This window comes from Medicago sativa, chromosome 5, assembly GCF_051527215.1.
Source record: "Medicago sativa cultivar Bolivia chromosome 5, Bolivia_mono, whole genome shotgun sequence".
Taxonomy (NCBI): Eukaryota; Viridiplantae; Streptophyta; class Magnoliopsida; order Fabales; family Fabaceae; genus Medicago; species Medicago sativa.
The window spans coordinates 61095515-61116096 of NC_140753.1; the positions used below are offsets into that span (position 1 = coordinate 61095515).

The window sequence follows — 20582 nt, forward strand, 5'->3', positions numbered from 1 at the left end:
AGTCATTTAAAATGTTTGGACAAAAAACACGGATATAAAATGGCTGAGGACTATACTTTATTTGTCTATAATTTATTTGTTTTGACATTCTCATATTCTCATTCATACTTAGGTAACCGCCATTGTGAATCCTGAAGGTAAGGTAATAAATACAAAGCCTCTAAAAACTTTCATATATTCTCATTCATGTAAGGTAACCGCCACTGTCTTGTGCGTATGTAGATGTCATAGGCAGAGCTTATCATCATTTCTATTAGTATCCTATTGATTGATGTATCCTTTAGGTGCTTTTCCTTTCAAGATCTCATTAATCTTTGTTGCAATTCTAATAAAGCTCACAATGATATAGAGAAGCACATTTTTTTAGGGATTTATTCCAAAAATCCAGCAGAACATAGGGACTTTATTTATAATTAGCAAGTTTAATATGAATCACACAAGAAATCACTGCTGCCTGTCTTCTACAGGTTAAAGATGTCAGTGGATGGTAGATTACATTTTATTCATGTTTTTGGCCATTTAATTTTGTGTTTATGATGATGGTGGCATTCACTTGAGTGAAAATGTTGGAACTAAATGCGGCATATTGATGATATATAGCATGTTGATGATGTATCCCATTCACAAATTGCATAAAGTTATTGATTATGGTTCAATCACAATTACCTATTGCAGAAAAGTAGTGATCATGTCACTAAAATAAAAAACTTATACTCATTTGGATGCTGATATTGATATTGATGAGTGGTTCAAGGTTATTGTCTTTAAAGATTGATATTTTGTTATGTTATCGTTGTGTTACAATGTACAAATATATATAGTACAAAATTTACCAATTATTAGTAGTAACGTACAATGCTAGCTACAACATATTAAACTGAGGTATTCTAGCTCCTAATATAAATAATGACTAATCAAATATTTGTTGACTATACCAAGTCTGCTCTTAATGCACTAATGACAATATCAAATATCCTTTAGTATTTGATGACCAAATAAAATCTTCCTTTTATTCTTCTGTGATACCACCATATTTGTGGATTTTATTTGGTCCATTATTGTTACTGCTGCTTTGCTACTGCAGACTTAATGATTTTTGGCATTCATGATTTGGCGAACGTGCTTAATGATTTTTGGCATTCATGATTTGGCGAACATGGTCGAGGACTGTTTGTTTATGAGTTTAAGTCCTTTTTGGTGTTCATGATTTTTGTGGGATATTTTGTGTGTTTATATTTTAAATGTCCGCGTGTTTGTATGCTGTATTTCCGTCTACTTTTATTAATTTGCCTGTGGTGCGCTGTTTACTTCATGACATACACGTTTGTATTTTTGTACCACATTAGTATCGTTGTTGTGAATCTTTGACCAATTGTGTATAAGTAATAGGCTTCTGTTCATTCTTACGCTTGCTGTCTTAATGTTTGTTTAGGTCTTGCGCCTTTGCCTTGGTGTTGTTAATCAACGTTTGTGTTGCCCGTGCGTCGCACGGGTTACACACTAGTTTCACAACAATTCGGAAGCTGCGTTTCTTTGTAAACAAAAGTCAATGTGTTCGCAAACTATTAATCTCTTTCTATTTTTTTTTTAAGGAATCTCTTTCTATTTATTAAGGTTAATTAAGTTATTAAATTGAATTAAAAGATAGGCGCATATATATTAGATGTTTTTTTTTATAGAATAATATATGAGTTTAGTTAATATACTTTGTCCGTGAATAATTATTTTACATATGCATCCAACGATTTGTTGTCACGTTAATTAATGAATATGAACACACATAAGTTGTTATATTCACTAATTGATGTGCTAACACACATCATGTTTTTTTGAAACAAACGCACATAATTGAATATATATGTAAAATAAATGTACTAACAAAATATACTAATTAAATTCAATATATATATCACATGTTTTGTTTTGACAAAGTATATATTACATATTTTTAAACGACTTATACTAACAAGTCTTGATAGCGGATAAGACTACATAACTTGCATTAAGAATAAGTTATTATTAGTTTAATCTTTCAAAAAAAAGAGTTATTATTAGTTTAATAAAAGTATAAAAAAAAAGTATAAATATTTTTACAAACAACATATTGGTTCAAGTGGTAAGGGATTGACCCTTCAGAAAAAATGGAAAGCGACTTGGACTTGTTAAACATGGGGTTAGAAGTTTGATTTCTAACTTGTATATGAAAAAAAAAATCTGATTGGGAGAGAAGAACTCATATTGTATGTCCCACATATTGTTTGATGGAGATTGTTCCAATATCAAAAAAGGGCAACCCGGTGCACTAAAGCTCCCGCATACGCAGAATCCAGAAAGGGTCCCAATATCAAGCTAACAAAAAAAAGTGTATATATTTTATTTATTTTAAAAAGGCTAATGACACTTTTTTTGTTGACAAAAGCTGATGACACTTGCTAAAAGTAAAACAATTCATCCAACAGTAATAATAGTAATAAACATACTAAATAGAGACAAATTCACAATGCAATCCATATAATTCGGTAAATGAATGAAAATAGGATGGTGTAAGTTTTGTGATGATTAGTATTTACATAAGTAACTAACTTAATCACATTTCTTTCATACACTTTCATCGCAACACTCTCACTAAACAACAAACATCCATATCTGATCTGAGCTAGGCAGCCACCGTACACGATGGTTCTATCAGAAACTGCAACCCATATGGACGCCTCTGTCCATTCAACATTCGCTTCTCGCTATGTCCGCACATCCCTTCCCAGGTTCGTCACTTTTGTTTTGTTACCGTGTTATTAGTACGAAGTTTTCACCGTCATTTAATTTCTAGCTATATGTATGTATTATATGGTTATCATCATTACATATTGATATATTGATGGCACATTATATGTACAATGTATGATTGATGGATCCATGCATAATGTTCATGCATGTAGGTTCAAGATGGCGGAGAATTCGATCCCAAAGGAAGCTGCGTATCAGATCATAAACGACGAGTTGATGCTTGATGGTAACCCTAGGCTGAATCTTGCATCATTCGTCACCACATGGATGGAACCAGAATGTGACAAACTCATCATGGCTTCTATTAACAAAAACTACGTCGACATGGATGAATATCCTGTCACCACTGAGCTCCAGGTCATACATTCATGCACTCTCAATAATTAACGTACATATATGCATGTTGTTTTTAATTATTAAAATACAAAATTACAAAATAAATTATTTACAAAATATTACTCTAAAATTGCTAAATCATAATATGCCATCAATGGTAACATAACAAAAAAAAAAGGAAAAGAAAGTATATCTAGAGGACGATGAGTACGAGTATGAGTTGAGCTGTGAACCAAGTCATTCAAATAAGTCAACTTATATTGTAACCCAAACTCAATCAATTCGGGGTCCAACCCGTTTAAACGTGTTTGATTGGGGTATCAGATTTTGAACGTACAAACCCAATTCGGTGATAGGATATACACATTTATATTTTATTTTTCTTCAAAAAATAGCACAACCACATTCCCTAAATCTATTTTTTCCCTTACAATTATAGTTTTAATTAATTGTAAAACTTAACTTTAAATCTAATTTGAGAGACATCATGATTCCTTCATTCACACTCTTCCCTTTGTTTAAGATAATATGCATTTGCTATTGAATTTGATTCAAATTGTGGATGCATTTTTAAGCATTCAATATGTGTTTTACCTTTTGAGTACTAGAATTTTATATTTTTTTAATGATTAAGTCGTACCACAAGTTTGTTCATTGAATTACATTTTTTATAATTTAAAGAGTCATGTTAACAAGTGTCATTAAGTCATTGTTTTAAAAATTTGAAAAAATGAAATTTTATTTTGGAAATACAAGTACTTGTTCCCTAGAATATCTATCAAAATTTTACGAGATTGAGTTTGCATAACTCTTGGACCATCTGTTTTTTCAAATGAACCCCTTTCTCTTTTTGATTTTATTTTTCTCATAATTCCTTTATCGAAAATTAGATTTCTTATCATTTTTCCAACCCTTATCACAAACTAAGATACATATACATTTCTTCTACTTCCCCCTCTCATTATCATCCATATTCTCACATATATGCAGTCATACTCATGTCTACGTTTCTTGTTCAACATTAGATGAAAATACTCCTCGTTATTATTATGAGACACATTTAAAAAAGAATGTATTGTTCATCATTTACCCCTCAAAAAATGTATTGCTTAATTAATTATTTCATTTGCTTCAAGAATTTCCTATATTTATGTGACTCGGTATGTTCTAATTATTATTGGTCTTGATGTCAAACATTTTTTAACACAAAGTATTCATTTTTTTGAGGGAAACACAAAGTATTCATAAATCATCGTAAACTTGTGAAAAACATATACAAATTTTTTTATTAAAAAATTGTATACCATAAACTTAAAAGTTTACGTTATATCTTGAAAACATAAAGGTAAGGTGTGGAAGAAAAAAAAATAGAAAAGAATATTTTTATCCGAATAGGAAATAATGTGGAGGTGTGGGTACAGATGTAGGGGCATGGATAATATTATCTTCTCTTCAAATTTTTTTTATATATTTTTTTTTTATATTTTATAATAACTAGTCTTGGCTATTACCAACCCGTGAGTAGTGAGCACCCAATAGACCACAAGATGGGTGAGAATTTTAGGTTAACCACTTCAAAAAATAGAAAAGAATATTTTTATCCGAATAGGAAATAATGTGGAGGTGTGGGCACAGATGTAGGGGCATGGATAATATTATCTTCTCTTCAAATTTTTTTTATATATTTTTTTTTTATATTTTATAATAACTAGTCTTGGCTATTACCAACCTGTGAGTAGTGAGCACCCAATAGACCACAAGATGGGTGAGAATTTTAGGTTAATTTTTTATTTTTTTGGAAATTTTTTTAGGTTAAGTTGCTTCTCTTATTTCACACTTTTGCCTAAACCTTATGTGAGGGGTATGAATACTTTGTATTAAAAAATGTTTGACAACAAGACCAAATTTTTTGATTAACCACTTGGTGTAATTCTTGTGAACTACTTGTATCTTTTTTGGTAGCCTTTTCGGTACACCTTGTGCTGAGAGGACTGCTATAACAGTGTTAATATAATCCATTTTTGTTTGTTAAAATAAAAAAGACCAAATTTTTTGAAGATGAATGTGATTTTTTTAATACAAAGCATTCAAAACAAAATTGTGATTGATTGATTATTGTATAAATGAAACTCAAAATATTCTTAAGCAGAAGGCGCAGGGAAAACTACTGTTTTCAATATTTTTTTCCTGTGCAAAATTTTGTTTTCATCTTCGAAAGTTGAATATGCAAAGACAAAATAAAAACCTGTATTTTTTAAGAGTAAGATTACAAGAGAATTTAGCAAAAATCCAACTCTATCCACCTCATTGCCAATCTTCTCTGAGTCCCCACATGCATGAGAATTCTCCAAAATGTTGATAATTTAGTGAAGGAGAATATATCTTCCTCTATCTATACAAAGATAAAGTAATTAATCTTCTTACCCAATGAGAGGTTAAACGTCATCCTCTTCTCTTTCTATACTAACAACAAACAAATAAGGTCAATATGAATCGCATGTGTTGTTGAAAGGAGGAACACCTAGTTGGCATGCATGTCGGTCTTGAGTAGTAGTAACTATATCCATACACATGCATAATAAATTACTAATAACTTCGTACTACAATATAGTAATAAATTTATAACATTGTACTAGCTAGAAACTAGGGGGCAATAATATTATTTGGGTGATTTAGTCCTACTCCTACATACTCCCTCCGTCCCATAATACATGACACAGTTGACCATATTACGCATACCAATGCATAATTTTAAGCTTAAATATCTTGAATAATATATTAGAAAAAATTAAGAAAATTTGATATTTTGAAAATACTCATCGAGACGAATCTAACGACATCTTATATGATATTATTTATCTTTGTATATTAGTAGAAAAATATGATCAAAGTAAGTTAGGTCAAAATTGCACATTTTCAAATGGACATCTATTGCGGGACGGAGGGAGTAATTCAAATGAGTAAAGCTAAAAGTAAAAGACAAATTCATATTAAATCACATAATTGTCGGTTAGGCAGTTGATCTTGCAAAACTACTTCAGCATATGCTATTTATGATAAGTGTTTCTTTTTTCTTTATAACCCTTTAGCTTTATGTTACATTTTTATTTTGGTCAAATATTTTAGTATCATGAACTCTTTGTTAATTGGAGAATCCGACATTTAAACCCAGACTCTTGCAACGTAGCTACCAATTGTGTTATACTTATAAAACTTATTTTTACATACTTGCATGTGTATCATTATTCAATATATTTTTTTCTTTATGCAATACTTCATGTGGTTTAGAAGTTATATTACTAGTGATACTTCCTCCATCTTTTAAGATTATGCAAGTGCCCTTATTAATAGTTTTAGTAGATGAAAAGGTATAATATAATAGTGGACAAAAAGTAAATTAATGGTCCATTGATAATCTAAGTCAAACAACACATATTCCAAATGTGACACTTACTTAATATAAGACAAAAAAAATTATTTGGTATCAAAAGCCTTCAAATGATTTTTCAGTACTTGATTTTCCTTGTATTCTAATAACCCTCTGGTTATTGTAATTGTAAGTTATTGAGAATTTCAAAATATTTTTGAGTTTGCGACTATTTTGAACTTCCAATGACATTACCATGCAGAACCGTTGTGTTAATATGATAGCTCATCTTTTCAATGCACCACTGGAAGAGTCAGAACCTGCAGTTGGTGTTGGCACTGTTGGCTCATCAGAGGCCATAATGTTAGCTGGATTGGCATTCAAGAGGAAGTGGCAAAACAGAAGGAAAAGTGAAGGGAAGTCTTGTGAAAATCCCAACATTGTCACTGGTGCCAATGTTCAGGTCTAGCACATGTTTTGTTCAGCCAATTGTACAAGAGCATCATCATAATTGTTGTTGAAATTTGTTTCTGAAAATTATAGCACTAATTTTTACAATGTGTCGTTAACCGAGTTTAATCGTGTCGATTTAAAGGTTTGTTGGGAGAAATTTGCAAGGTACTTCGAGGTGGAACTGAAAGAGGTGAAGCTGAGGGATGGATACTATGTAATGGACCCTGAAAAAGCTGCCGAAATGGTTGATGAGAACACTATTTGTGTTGCTGCTATTCTTGGTTCCACACTAAACGGAGAATTCGAAGATGTCAAGCGCTTAAACGATCTCCTAGTTGAAAAAAATGCCGAAACTGGGTATTTCTCACTCTCTCATTATGTGCATCTTTTTTTGTAGGATACGGATTCCCTACTGCTATAATACCAAAGTCAGTCATTGATTAAAGATCGAACAACTCCTGTTATACATTCATTAAATTAATTTTAAACGATCTTATTTCGCATATCAAGTTTAAACTTAGACTTGAATTGACATATGAAATCCTTTGGCAGTTGGGACACTCCAATTCATGTGGATGCAGCAAGTGGTGGATTCATTGCACCATTTCTTTATCCAGAGCTTGAGTGGGACTTTCGTTTACCACTTGTGAAGAGTATTAATGTTAGTGGACACAAATATGGTCTAGTCTATGCTGGTATAGGTTGGGTTATCTGGAGAAGCAAAGAAGACCTTCCTGAGGAACTCATTTTCCACATTAACTATCTTGGAGCTGACCAACCAACCTTCACTCTCAACTTCTCCAAAGGTAAACATAAAATTGACATAACCAATACAATAAACTTGGATCATTCTCACTATGCTCTACTACTATTTATTAGCTTTTACTTCATCATACTGACTTGTTTCATAAACTAACCAATGCAGGTTCTAGCCAAGTTATTGCTCAGTACTACCAACTGATTCGTTTGGGTTATGAGGTACGTAAGGCACTATGAGAGTGACAAACTCTACCAACCAATTTATAACCAATTTTTTGCTGCTCTACATGTAAACTCACAAGTATCAAACATCTTAATTAAGTGCTTATCACATATGTATAAACTATTTCTGTAACAAAAGATAAAATCAAATCAAATTGTATTTACGTAAACGAAAGGCTGTTTTCATACGCTATCTCAAAGAGCTTAGGAAAATAAGCAGAAAACAGGTTATGAAAATGTCATAAGTTGTTTCTATAAGCTCTCCCAACAGTCGCATAAGTGTTTATACCAGTAGATAAACTCAAATGAGTCAATCCAAACAGGCCCTATAACTAAAACTTTTAAGTAAAATGATTGAGGAGGAGCTTTGACATAACCATTAGAGTTGTAGTCAAATGATTAATTAGGAAGCTACAAGTTTGAGTTCTAGAATCAATCTCCCATAAGTGTAAGATAAGACTAAGAGACTAACATTGAGTTCAACCCTTCTTGGATCATGCTGACATGGCAGGTAGGAACTTTATGGACTTGGATCCTCTGCAGCCTCTCCAACCACATCTTGATCACTGGATTAATTTAGCGGCTGAGTATTATATCTCGCTTGTTAGATTTATCTAACTACCGAAGTGTGACTGAAGAGATCGCAGAGGCAGCAGATGATCTGAGTCAGAACATTACAATACATGATCCTAATCACATAACATTTTTCTGAAACTTAAAGCTGCATATAATTGATAATTTATTTGTTAATTGGGTTCTAGGGATATAGAAATGTGATGGAAAACTGTAGAGACAACATGATGGTGCTTAAGGATGGGCTCGAGAAAACAGGGAGGTTTGAGATTGTATCCAAAGATGAAGGTGTACCATTAGTTGCTTTCACTTTGAAGGACCACAATCACTTTAACGAATTCCAAATCTCTGATATGTTGAAGCGCTATGGTTGGATTATTCCAGCATACACCATGCCACCGGATGCAGAACACGTGACAGTGCTCCGTGTTGTGATCAGGGAGGACTTCTCACGCACCTTTGCAGAGCGTCTTGTCATTGACATCACCAAGGTGATCCACGAGCTGGATTTGGTTCCTTCGAGGGTAGTCAGTACAAACACCATAACAGTTACTGCTGGAGAAGAAGATGCAGACAATGATGGCACAGTAACGATTGCTAACAAGAGTGTTCTGGAGACTCAAAGGAAAATCACTACAGCTTGGAAGAAATTTGTGATGGACAGGAAGAAGACGAATGGTGTTTGTTAGAGCCTTTTTTGGATAATTTTGAAGCTAAATAAGAGTGAGTTTACGTATTTTTTATACATATATAAATTAGGCAGTATACTTGAGTAACTCAAGCCATTTCTCTAATTCAGATTTTGATTGAGGTGAAAACCTGCTATATATGTATGCTCTCAACTACGAGTTATTATTAATATATTCCCAAAATATAGTTTGAATTTTCTTATTAATTGTTCTTAAATTTATGTTTAAGCTATACTCATCTTTAGTTTTCCAATATATAATTTGATGTCTCTTATTTTTATTGTTTCACTTATTTGTGTGTTTGAGAACACTGCAATATTTGAAGATATCCATTTTTACTAAAAGAAATATGGGCATAACTTAGAAAGCAGAATATAATGTACAATTTCTAATAAAATATTAATACTTAAAATTTTAGTTTTAATACACTGTCAAATGTATAAAAAAAGAGTTTAACACGTAGTATGTGTATTAACTAACCTGAGATAACATCTTCATGAATCAATACGTTCATTTCGCTCCCATTCCTCATCAAAGTTTTAGCAACTCTGAACTGAGAAATCCACCATGCTAGAAAGGTCAATATGATGGCAAGTAGAGTAGGAGTTGTGTAAACGATTGCAGGATAATCACAGTCATTTAGAGGTACTCAACTGCATAGTGGCTTCTCAATTTTATGCGCATGAACAAAAAGAGTAGCTATTGACTGCATACCAGAAAAGGTCGACATCTAAACAGTACATATCAAACAAGATGTGTGCAAACGTACAAGTTTGCCAAGGAAATGTCCATAAAATATTAAGTTAAAATTAAGTGTTTAGTTTATTAAATATTGACAAATCAATAGTGGCACCAAAAATACAATGAAGTTCTAACTTCTAATGGCACCAAAAATAATTAGCGAAAGATGAACATTGAAGCCTTCGGGAGTCAAAATTCTATCAACAGGCAACAACAGAAAGATAGTGGGAAATATTTAAAGTGCGGTTATTGAAGCTAGGGAATTCAACATTAATCTACAGAAACAGGGCAGCAATACATTAATCTAAACACTTGCAGCTGATAATCCCCTTAACTAAAACTTGCATCAAAGAGAAGTGCATTTTTTTTTTTTGAAGGAGAAATGCAATTGTTGTAAGTCACAAAACACAAAAAGAGAACACGCATAGGCATATTACTGAACTTTATAAGTGGAATCATACAGAAACTTGGAAAGCCACGGAGAAGGCATAATAGATTTCATCTTTATTAATTTTCAACAGAAAGCTTGTTTAACATAAATTTCTCAATTCAAACTTGCCTTATACAAGTGTGTATCCATTAGAACTAGAACAATGATCTAACCAGAAGTTCCATAACCTTCCCCAGATTATGTTAGTAACATTCCACAGTAACATCTTGCATTGCTCTGCAGCATCAGATGAATGAACCACTTGTGTTTAATAAATTTGCGCCAAAATGTGTACACCAGAGGCAGAATTGCATAAATAAACCCCAAAATTTCTTTCTCAAGGTCCTTAATTGCATGTTATTGTCATTGACTTTACATCATGAACAAATGAATACATATATATCTCTATCTCTATTTACATGGAGTCAATAATTAAAAATGGCCTTGTTCAACCGAAAGATTTCCATCAGACTATATCTCCACCATTGAAGCTGTTCTCTGATGTGGAAGTAGAGATGGTGATTATACCATCACCACAGTCAGATACACTATCTTGCAAGCTCATTAAGAGGTGAGAGTGTGAAGTACTGAGACCCGTAGAAGGCTTCGTTCTCGGGACAATTGGCACTTCAGCTTCACCTCCTAGCATCTGAACCACACTTCTCATTGTTGGTCTAGCCAAAGGATCAGGGTGTGAGCAAGCTAATCCAACTAAGAGTACCCTTCTCATCCCCGCTTCATCGAACTCGCCCTCGAGCCTTGGATCAACCGCCGTTAACAACCTTCCTTCCCTGTGTAAACTCCAAACCCATTCCACCAAATTGCTACTCACTCCAACTTTGCCAACACCAGCAGCATCTTTCTCTATTGGTCTCCTCCCACTAGCCACCTCAAGAACCACAGCACCATAACTAAACACGTCGGTTTTGTCGGTGGCTTTACCTGTAAGGAGATACTCGGGTGCTAGATACCCCATTGTTCCAGCAGCCACTGTGGCATCCGGAGACTTGTCATGCTCAGTTTGCCTTGCTAATCCAAAATCTCCTAAACGCGCATTGAATCCTTCGTCCAACATTATGTTACTAGTCTTAATATCTCTATGAATTACCTGATTTTCACACTCTTGATGCAAGTAAGCCAAAGCGGACGCCACACCCAACAAAATCTTTCGGCGGTGAGGCCACGGAAGAGGCGTTCTAGTCTCGAACAAAGCCTTATCCAAACTACCATTAGGCATCAAATCATACACCAACAAAATCTCGCCTTTCTCATGACACCATCCTTGAAGTCTAACAAGATTCCGATGTCTAAGGCTACCAATTATAGACAACTCAGATAAAAACTCATTCTTACCTTGACTACTATGACTACATCTCTTCACAGCAATAATGTCACCATTCTCAGTCAAAATTCCCTTATACACAGTCCCAAATGCACCATGACCAATAATCCTATTCGCATTGAAACACTTTGTAGCAGATTTAAGCTCCTTATAACTAAACTGCTTAGGCATTTTAATTATCTCCGATCCAAGCGAATCAAATCGACTCACACGCTTCACTTTCTTCGAATACAACCAAATCATAGACCCAGCAAAAAGTGCTAAAACAAAAGCACCAGCAGTAACAACACCAGCAACAGCTCCCAAACCCTGCTTACACAACCCATTATGACAACTCTTCTTACTCTCTTTTCTTTCCTCATTTGAAGAATTCATTGTAGGAGCCATAGAAGGGGGTGGTGACCTCGCTGAATTCGCCGTGGTATTCATCATACTAACTGCCGGAGGAGGCGGCAAACTACCAGAACCACCGGAACCCGTCACAAAAGATGAACTAAAACTCCACCATTCAATCCTATGAATCTCTGTACTACCTTGAGTAGAACCAGAAAAGCCAACATACATAAAATCATTCAAATACAAACCCATATCAAGATTCATAGTCAAAATTGGATCTTTAGGCTTCAAATTAGAATAAGAAACCCAAACATTAAACCCATTATTAGATCCATCAAATTCAATCCAAGCATTGACACTATCACCACTTTTAAGATCAACCCCAATTGAATCCAAGTCACCAACTTTACTCGAAACAACACTATTAAGATCAACACCAACATGATTCCCATTAATATCCTTAAACTCAACATCCATAAGGGTATCAAATTCAACCGCCACAAACCCATTTCCGGCAAGACCAAGATAACCACCGGCGTCACCAAGAGAGTCATCATCTGGCGAGATTACAAAAGCAAGTCCACCGCCGATGGAAGAAGGGTTCAAATTGGTGACTGAGAAAGAAAAGAAAGTGGTGAAGCTCGCCGGAGTGGTGGTGCCCGGTTGCCGGAATCTGATCGGACGGGAATATAATGCTTGACCGGCGCCGGAAAATGGAACGGTGAGGTCACGTGTGAGTGTGACGGTGCCGTTGTTGAGATGAGCGTCGCCGAGAAGTTTGAGGCTTGTGAGTGTTAATGTTCCAAAGTCAAATTCGGTAGAAGCGATTATTGATAAGCTGAAAAAACAACTAAGACACAAGAAGAAGAGAAAGGAGAGAGAAAGATGAGACATTGATGAGAGAGAGAGAGAGAGAGAGTGAAGTGAAGTAGTGAAGAGAGTGTTGTTTCAATTGGTGTTTATGTTTATGTTTTTGTATTTTTCTGAGAAATTGAGAATAGGCATTGAAAATGAAAATGAAAATGAAAGAAGAGGTGTGAAAATTTCTTTCTTCACGGGAGAGATTTGAGAGAGAGAGTGACAGAGAATCCCATGGGAAACTGAACAAAGACAGGTGGATGGTTAACACACATGTTTCTCTTTTCTTTCAACGGTTATTTTTTTTTCTTGTCTTTTCTTCTTTTTGTTTGTTTTTCTTCTACTTCATTAATATACTATTGACTTAAGCTAAGCAAATGGATTTGTTTTGGATACTTAGATTTAATTTTGGTATATACTTTTGGATTAGGTAGTATAATGTAGGAGTATACCCACAAATAGTTATTAATTAATATTCTAAAAATACTGTTAAAAAAAATCAAAAAATCAAACCGAATCGAACAATTTGATTGATTAATTTCCGATAATGATGTGATTGCAGTCGGTTGTGTTCTAATCTAACAATTTAGTGTAGTTAAATAAAATTGATACTAATAGACGAACGTTGGATTGTTTTGTCATGACGTGATGTTGGTATTAAGATTGATACTATTATTTTCAAGTTGTCTTAGCTTTAGGATTCAGATATAACTTTGTAACTACATCACGTAATTAGTCATCTTAACGGTCTAATTTAAAACCGACGTCTGAGATTGGTTATAGTTGATTTATGTAGTGTCTAACCTAAACCGTCAATTTGAAATCGATGGTTGAGATTTAAAAGAGGGCAACTATAGTGTCTAGATCTTTAGCTTCATGCATCTATTTGTCTTACTTCATGCATCTATTTTTAAGATGTCTTACTTCATGCATCTATTTCTTTGAGTTTTTGCACCGTTATGCACCACCATGCTCTAGCACTTCTTCTATGTTTTGAATACGTTTTTCTATTTTTGTGAAATTTGTTTCAACTATCATACTTTGACTAGCCGACACTTGACTAGCACCACAACCGAGTGCGCCACCTCTCAAGTCAAAATACATGAAAATCAGTTCTCTCAAAATAAAAATTATGTAAATCAGTATTCATATTATAGTCAATTATACACCTTAACAAGCAAAGTGAAAATTTATATATTCATCAAATAAGTTCACAAATATATCCACATGATACAATATAATTAGATGTATGTGTAAATGTTTATATATATATATATATATATATATATATATATATGTGTGTGTGTGTGTATATATATATATATATATATATATATATATATATATATATATATATATGGGTTATGATAGAAGACACCTTTTATGAAGGTGTCTTTTATCAAGTTACTCTATGAGCATTTGTTAAAAGACACCAACTACTTTTTATGAAGGTGTCTTTTATCAAAGTTATAACTAAAAAGTGAAAATCACACCTTGAGGTGTGACTTGATAAAAGACACCACCAAAGGGTGGCTTGTAACATAACCCTATATATATATATATATATATATATATATATATATATATATATATATATATATATATATATCGATAATCATGCATAAAGAAGTTAAACTCGATTATTTTTATAATCAAAATACATAACCATTCCATAAGGAATGTACATGTCTTTAGACCTTTATGGTTAGCAGTCATATGATTCGTTTTTCACAAGTATGAAATAAAGGTATTCTTTAGCTTAGTACCAAAAAATGGTAGTCTTTGGCTCACCAAAATAATAAATGAAGGTATTCTTTAGATTACTAAGAAAGCAGACTGAAAAGTGCATGTAAAAGTCATTAATCATATATTTTTAAGAAAAGTGATGTTAATATATATTCTCTCTATAACTAAATAATTTGACTCTATTCATCATATTTAATGATAGTATAGTAAAAACACTTTTCATAATTAATGACTCTTTTCTATGCAATTAAATAAAATGAAGGATAATAATGAAGTTGAACTTTTATTTAATTAAAAAATTCCTCATTCCCATTTTTTTTCTTTCTAAAATTATAAGTTGTCAACTAGCTTATTCATGTGCCTCTCAAAAAAAAAAAAAAAACTAGCTTATTGTGCTTGTTAAATAGACCCAACAAACCAACAAAGGTTGAGTTTAGTATAAGTGGCTAAACTCCTACAACGTAGCAAATCAATATTGGAATTTCAATTAAGAGTCTCACTCATATTTTTTTTTTTTTGAAGAAAAGAGGCTCACTCATATTTAATATGTGATATGTCTCAAATAAGATTTTCTGCAAATAAGATTTTCAGATAAAACTTTATGTAAATAAGATTTTCTCTGATGAAGGAAACTTATATTAGGAAAAAAAGTGAATATGAATAATTAATTTTTTTGGATGTAAATGATTAATTATTTTAGTAGGTCTATAAGTGATTAATTTCATTTACTATATTTTTACATTGAGAGAGTACCTAAAGACAATTCTAAGAATTTCATAAAAAATAAAAATAAATAAAAAAGACATATTTTTGAAACGGTCAATGTTAATATTGTTAGTGTCTTCTATGTGAAACTTAATTCCAATTTATGATTTTCTTATCATCCGCTCGCACCTCTCTCAGTAGCCACCAATATATCATCATTATATTTCCTTTAAGAAAAAAGACATATATTACCCCTAGATATTTAATATTTTTGTATTTAAGATATCTAAGCATATAACCTTTAAATTTGTAATGGTATTTTTACATACAACTTAACTTTTGTCAAAAAGAGAGAGTATTATTGAGCGGCTTATGTTGGATACAAATAAACTTGACATCACATCTTAATCCAAAATTATAAAACATTAAATAGTCGATTAGTTTACTTATATATCGTTCAACTGTTCATTTTTCAATCTAATATATGAGATTCTTACTCGACTTGATATTACCAAAAAATATATAGGTAAGATAATTTGCCATGTTTCTTTATCGTAGATAAGACGTTACAATTTGCAAGTGCATAAACCAAACCATCAAGCTAGATAACACTACAATAAACATCAAATTTCTCTCACAATTTTTTTAATGCTAATGTGCTTTCATGACTGAATTCCAATCCAAAACATAATTTATGTTTAATCAATGTGTTAACGGTGGTGTGTATTTAATTAAGAAAGGTTAAGTTAGGAAGTAAAGTGTGGGTTTGCGTATGAATGCGTTCAAATGAAATATGCAGACAAATTCTTAGCCTCGAGTCCAGGACTCTTCACTCTCTCTTTCCCCGTCACAGTCACGGACATGTGCACTAACCACAATGTATTCTGTATCCATCCCTTTTCTGCATACGTCTTTTTATATTTATTCCCTCCTTTGCTTACTCATTTTCTAAGGTACACTACCTTTTCACGTGCTAACTAACGGTATTCATGAAAATATATACCTTATGAAAATGACAAATTAAATGATTAAAGAAAGAGGAGTGATATTTTGACAACCAAAACCAAACAACTTTAATGACAACCTTTTTTTCTCTCTTCTTATTGAACAATAACAATAGAGAGAGAAAAAGGAAGAGAGAGAATAAAAGTATAATGTGAGTATGAGAGAGAAAGTTGTCACAAAAGTTGTTTAAAAGTGGTTGTTCAAATATCATTTCTCTTAAAGAAATACTCTAGGTACAAACACTTCTTAGATTAGAGATGTTTCACTCTCAAACATGAGTCGGTGTTCGACACCGATCATATCCGACATCAACATAACACCTATAATTACATTGAAATATATCATTTTCTCGAATAATTATCTGTGTTACTGTGTGTCTGTGTCGTGTAAAGCAAAATAAAGCAAAATGATTTTCTATTTTATTAAAAAAATAGTTAATTTAAGTCAAACTACAAATATAAGGTTAGATGCATTCAACTTTAGTTAAAAAATAATAATTTCTTTTTAATTTTTAATTTTGTTAGTATGACCAATGAATTTACGATACCAAATTACCAATCATATTTAAGTAATTGTATGATATATGTGAGTGCAATATTGTAATTTTAAATGCTGCGTTAGTATAGCTTGCAGTTTGAATATTGCCAAATATTCTTGCTAACACAATATGAGTAGAAAAGAATAAAGGGAGGTAGTAATAAATTTTTCTATTTAAGATAAAAAAGAACAAAGGGAGGAAAAAGGACTTTATTTTTCTTGCTTTTTATATTTACAAGGATCCAATAGTAGAATTGGAAACGAATCCACCCTTTGTTATTTTGTGTTACTTTTTCTTTCTTTGGTTATTCCTTTCCTTTGGAGATGATGTCTTGATGATTTTAAGTTTGGTATGGATATGTTATTTTAAGAATTTGGATTCTCTAGGATAGCCTAAATCACACATTCACATTGTCATCATGTTGGATCAAGATCAAACGATGAAGATTTTAAGATTAGAGTTTTAGATTAATTTACAAAAAATACCAAAATAATTTATAGAAATTGACATTATCCGATCTTTATCCAACTGTCATCGGCGTAATGACTAGGTAAATGCAGAATTTTTGCGACACGTGATTTCGTTATTTTACACTATTAAAAATTAATGGAAGCTTTTAAAAAGGAACATCAACACTATTTTTTATGATAAGGACATCAACACTAAAAAATTGACAAGAGAAACAAGTTCAATTAAAACAGCCAACCGGAAAATGTTGCTCAAGAAACGCTTGTTTAAAGTGGACAAATGAAAACATACACCAATATTTCATAGATTATTGATGTGCACGCAACGTTTGTTTCAACAATTTCATAATAACAAGTGACAAATGAACCGTTATGATATAAATATTTTGCATTAGAATAGTTTAAGAGGCTATTTTTCAATGATGATATCATTGTTTTATGATAAGTATAGATAAGATGCTGTTCCCACTTCAACAACTCATAAAGGTATATAAATGGAGCCAACCTTTTAGTACTCGAACTTTACCAAACTTATACTCAAACTATGTGCCTTTTTGACATTTTGGTTACTTCATCTAAAAGCCCTATATGCTACCTTTCCACAAAGTTGTGTAGCATCTCTTTGGTCTAAATATCCACTTATGTTTTTTTATTTGTAAAATTTTCCTTCTTGAATATATTAACTGTCATCGTGAGCTTAGTTCAATTGGTAGGAATAATGCATAATATATGTAAGGTTTGAGGTTCGAACCCCAGACACGACCAAAAAAAATTATTAACTAATGCCCCTGGAGCACTGGTCAGCAAGACTCAAGAAAAATTTCATAGTTAAAATTTCTAATATACATATATGTGTGTGCGCACGCCGGCATGTACATGTATTGAATTGTGTGTGCGAGCAAAATTAGTTTGATAATAGTATTTTCAATTAAATGGTATTTTTACCCGCTTAAATGAAAATGCTAGCAAAGTAGTTTCCTCCCTAGTGAAAAATAATAAGTCTTGTTATCTCTTAAAAGATTTCACCCATGTGGGGGAGTTATCCTAATAGTATGTGTGTGGTATGGAATGTTTTATGTGGCAGTATGAATATCAGTACATAGTGTGGATAATTCTGTTGGGAATTTGCTAGGGTTTGCCATGCTGCACATTTGACAAGGGTCCCATATATGGTTTGGAATTTGGACGTTTGGTAGCATTGCTGATTCACTTGAACCAGGAAGTGTTATATATATCATCATTTCTTGTTTATTTTGTAGGGTTACTCTTCATGTGTGTTGGATCATTGTTGCCTACAAATGTTGTATGTTTGATCATATAGTTCAAAGTGGGCACACACATGTCACATGTTCAGCAACTTTGTACGTTATTTTTATCATGTTCCATGTTTTCCCTAATTTTTCTGGTGAGATCCATTTGAGTTTTTTTTTTAGTCCCTTACCTTAGGAGTATATATATGTTTGTCATTTTATCGTTTACCTAATATTCGTTTTAGTTATTTATTTTTCAAGATGTTATGCACGTTTGTCCTTTTAGCACCCATTTATGTTAATTGAGAGTTGAATTGACAGTTAATTTGTATTCCAATCTGAAACTCAGGTTCACAAACGTACATTTGTAATGTCCCTGTGATATAGTATAAAATTTTGCTTAAGTGGCATTCTTCATAAATATTTCCTCACAAATCATTTCAAACTTCATAATAATTTACATCAATAATGTGATTAACTTAAAAGAGTATATTTTTGAAACAAAACTTAATAAATTGGATGAAATGTTAAGGGATATATCTTCAAGCTTAATCAGAGTTTTGTCGTTTATTATGGTCCTATCTAGTTCAATAAATTATTCTCAGTTGCACGTAAATGATATTCAGTTATAAAAAATGATACAAACATATTTCATGTGTTATTAAGGGTTATATTATCATAAAGTTATAAAAAATGTTACAAAAAATGGATTTAGAGAAAACAAAGGATGTGAAAGAGATTATCCTATTAGTATACCCGTACATCAATAATGCCTAAAAAACATAGTACATCGATAATGACTTATTTAACATTAACTGCTTTAATTAATTGAAAAAATTGTGTTGCTGATTATAGATCTCAACAAATCACTGTTAATTCATGTAATGGAGCCAAATGATCGATCCTTCCACTTAGGCTTTCCAAAAGTTCACTATGCATGCTTGATGTGAAGTCACTTTCAGAAGACATAACAATAATGGATCTTAAAAGTTTGGCTTTAGCGACGTTTAATGTTGATGTTGATCAAATAGGGAAGTTTCTTCAATAATAAAAGTAACAAGGTGGACCCATACCAATGGGCCTTGTCTGCGCAACAAACTGATGATCAATTTTTCAACAAACAACTAATAATATAAACGGGTTTTTAAGACGTATCGTATTTCAATTTTAATAATGATTATGAGTCTCTCTGACCTTGTATAAACACACGTTTTCTTTAATTTAATTTTGATATTATATGAAAAAAAGAAGTTAAATCTCTATACAAAAACTTAAATGTTAGAAGATGTCAATGAATCTTCCATCATGAAATATCATCAACCGATTTTCGAATGATACCCTAAATATAAATGGATCTTTTGGGTTGATTTTATCTTGGTAAAAAAAAATTCAGTTTCAATCACTATAGTTAAGGTAAACCTCTAAAGTCAAATAACACTTTAAGAGATGCTTACAAAAATCTTGCATCGACCGTAGAAGTTGAATTGACACATTTTTGAGATATGTAGATGATATATTTGAGTTGGATCTTATCTTTCTTTCGTTTATGAGAATTGCTACATGATGCAAATGGAAATAATCGGTACATCATCAAATTCTTCCTAGTACTGGTACGTAGTAACACACTAGAAAACAACAACCATCTCTAATAGTGGAAACCAAATTCCTAGTACTATTTTTACACAATCCAGGTTTTAAAATTCGTATGTGTATTCTTCAAAAAAAATTCGTATGTGTAAGTAAGTAATATTCACTTTTCATTAAAATAAATTCGTTTTTCTTGGTCCACTTCAAACATTTCTGAAATGTTCCTTACAGTTGCAGCTGTATATAAATGAATATATAGACATGTTACTCAAAGAGATCAGCTGTTGGAAAATTATGTTTTATATAGATAGATATGCTATATTAAACATTAAACATTCCATACAAAAGGTTTAGACAGAGGTATCTTGTGAGCACTATACTATATAACTGGTTC

At 32.2% G+C, this 20582-nt stretch overlaps 2 protein-coding genes across 2 annotated transcripts; one reads left to right on the forward strand and one right to left on the reverse strand.

Annotated features, from left to right (window-relative positions):
- Nucleotides 1-2577: 2577 nt before the first annotated feature.
- Nucleotides 2578-9389, forward strand: LOC146923715 (glutamate decarboxylase 1-like). The gene is made up of 7 exons (XM_085708874.1): nt 2578-2762; nt 2937-3141; nt 6750-6950; nt 7083-7297; nt 7493-7746; nt 7866-7918; nt 8683-9389. Exons 1-7 carry the CDS (start codon nt 2677-2679, stop codon nt 9181-9183), a joined length of 1515 nt encoding a protein of 504 aa, XP_085565000.1. The 5' UTR covers nt 2578-2676; the 3' UTR covers nt 9184-9389.
- A 1017-nt stretch (nt 9390-10406) lies between these two features.
- Nucleotides 10407-13174, reverse strand: LOC146923716 (Concanavalin A-like lectin protein kinase family protein). The gene has a single exon (XM_085708873.1). It carries the CDS (start codon nt 12924-12926, stop codon nt 10821-10823), a length of 2106 nt encoding a protein of 701 aa, XP_085564999.1. The 5' UTR covers nt 12927-13174; the 3' UTR covers nt 10407-10820.
- Between the last annotated feature and the right edge of the window lie 7408 nt (nt 13175-20582).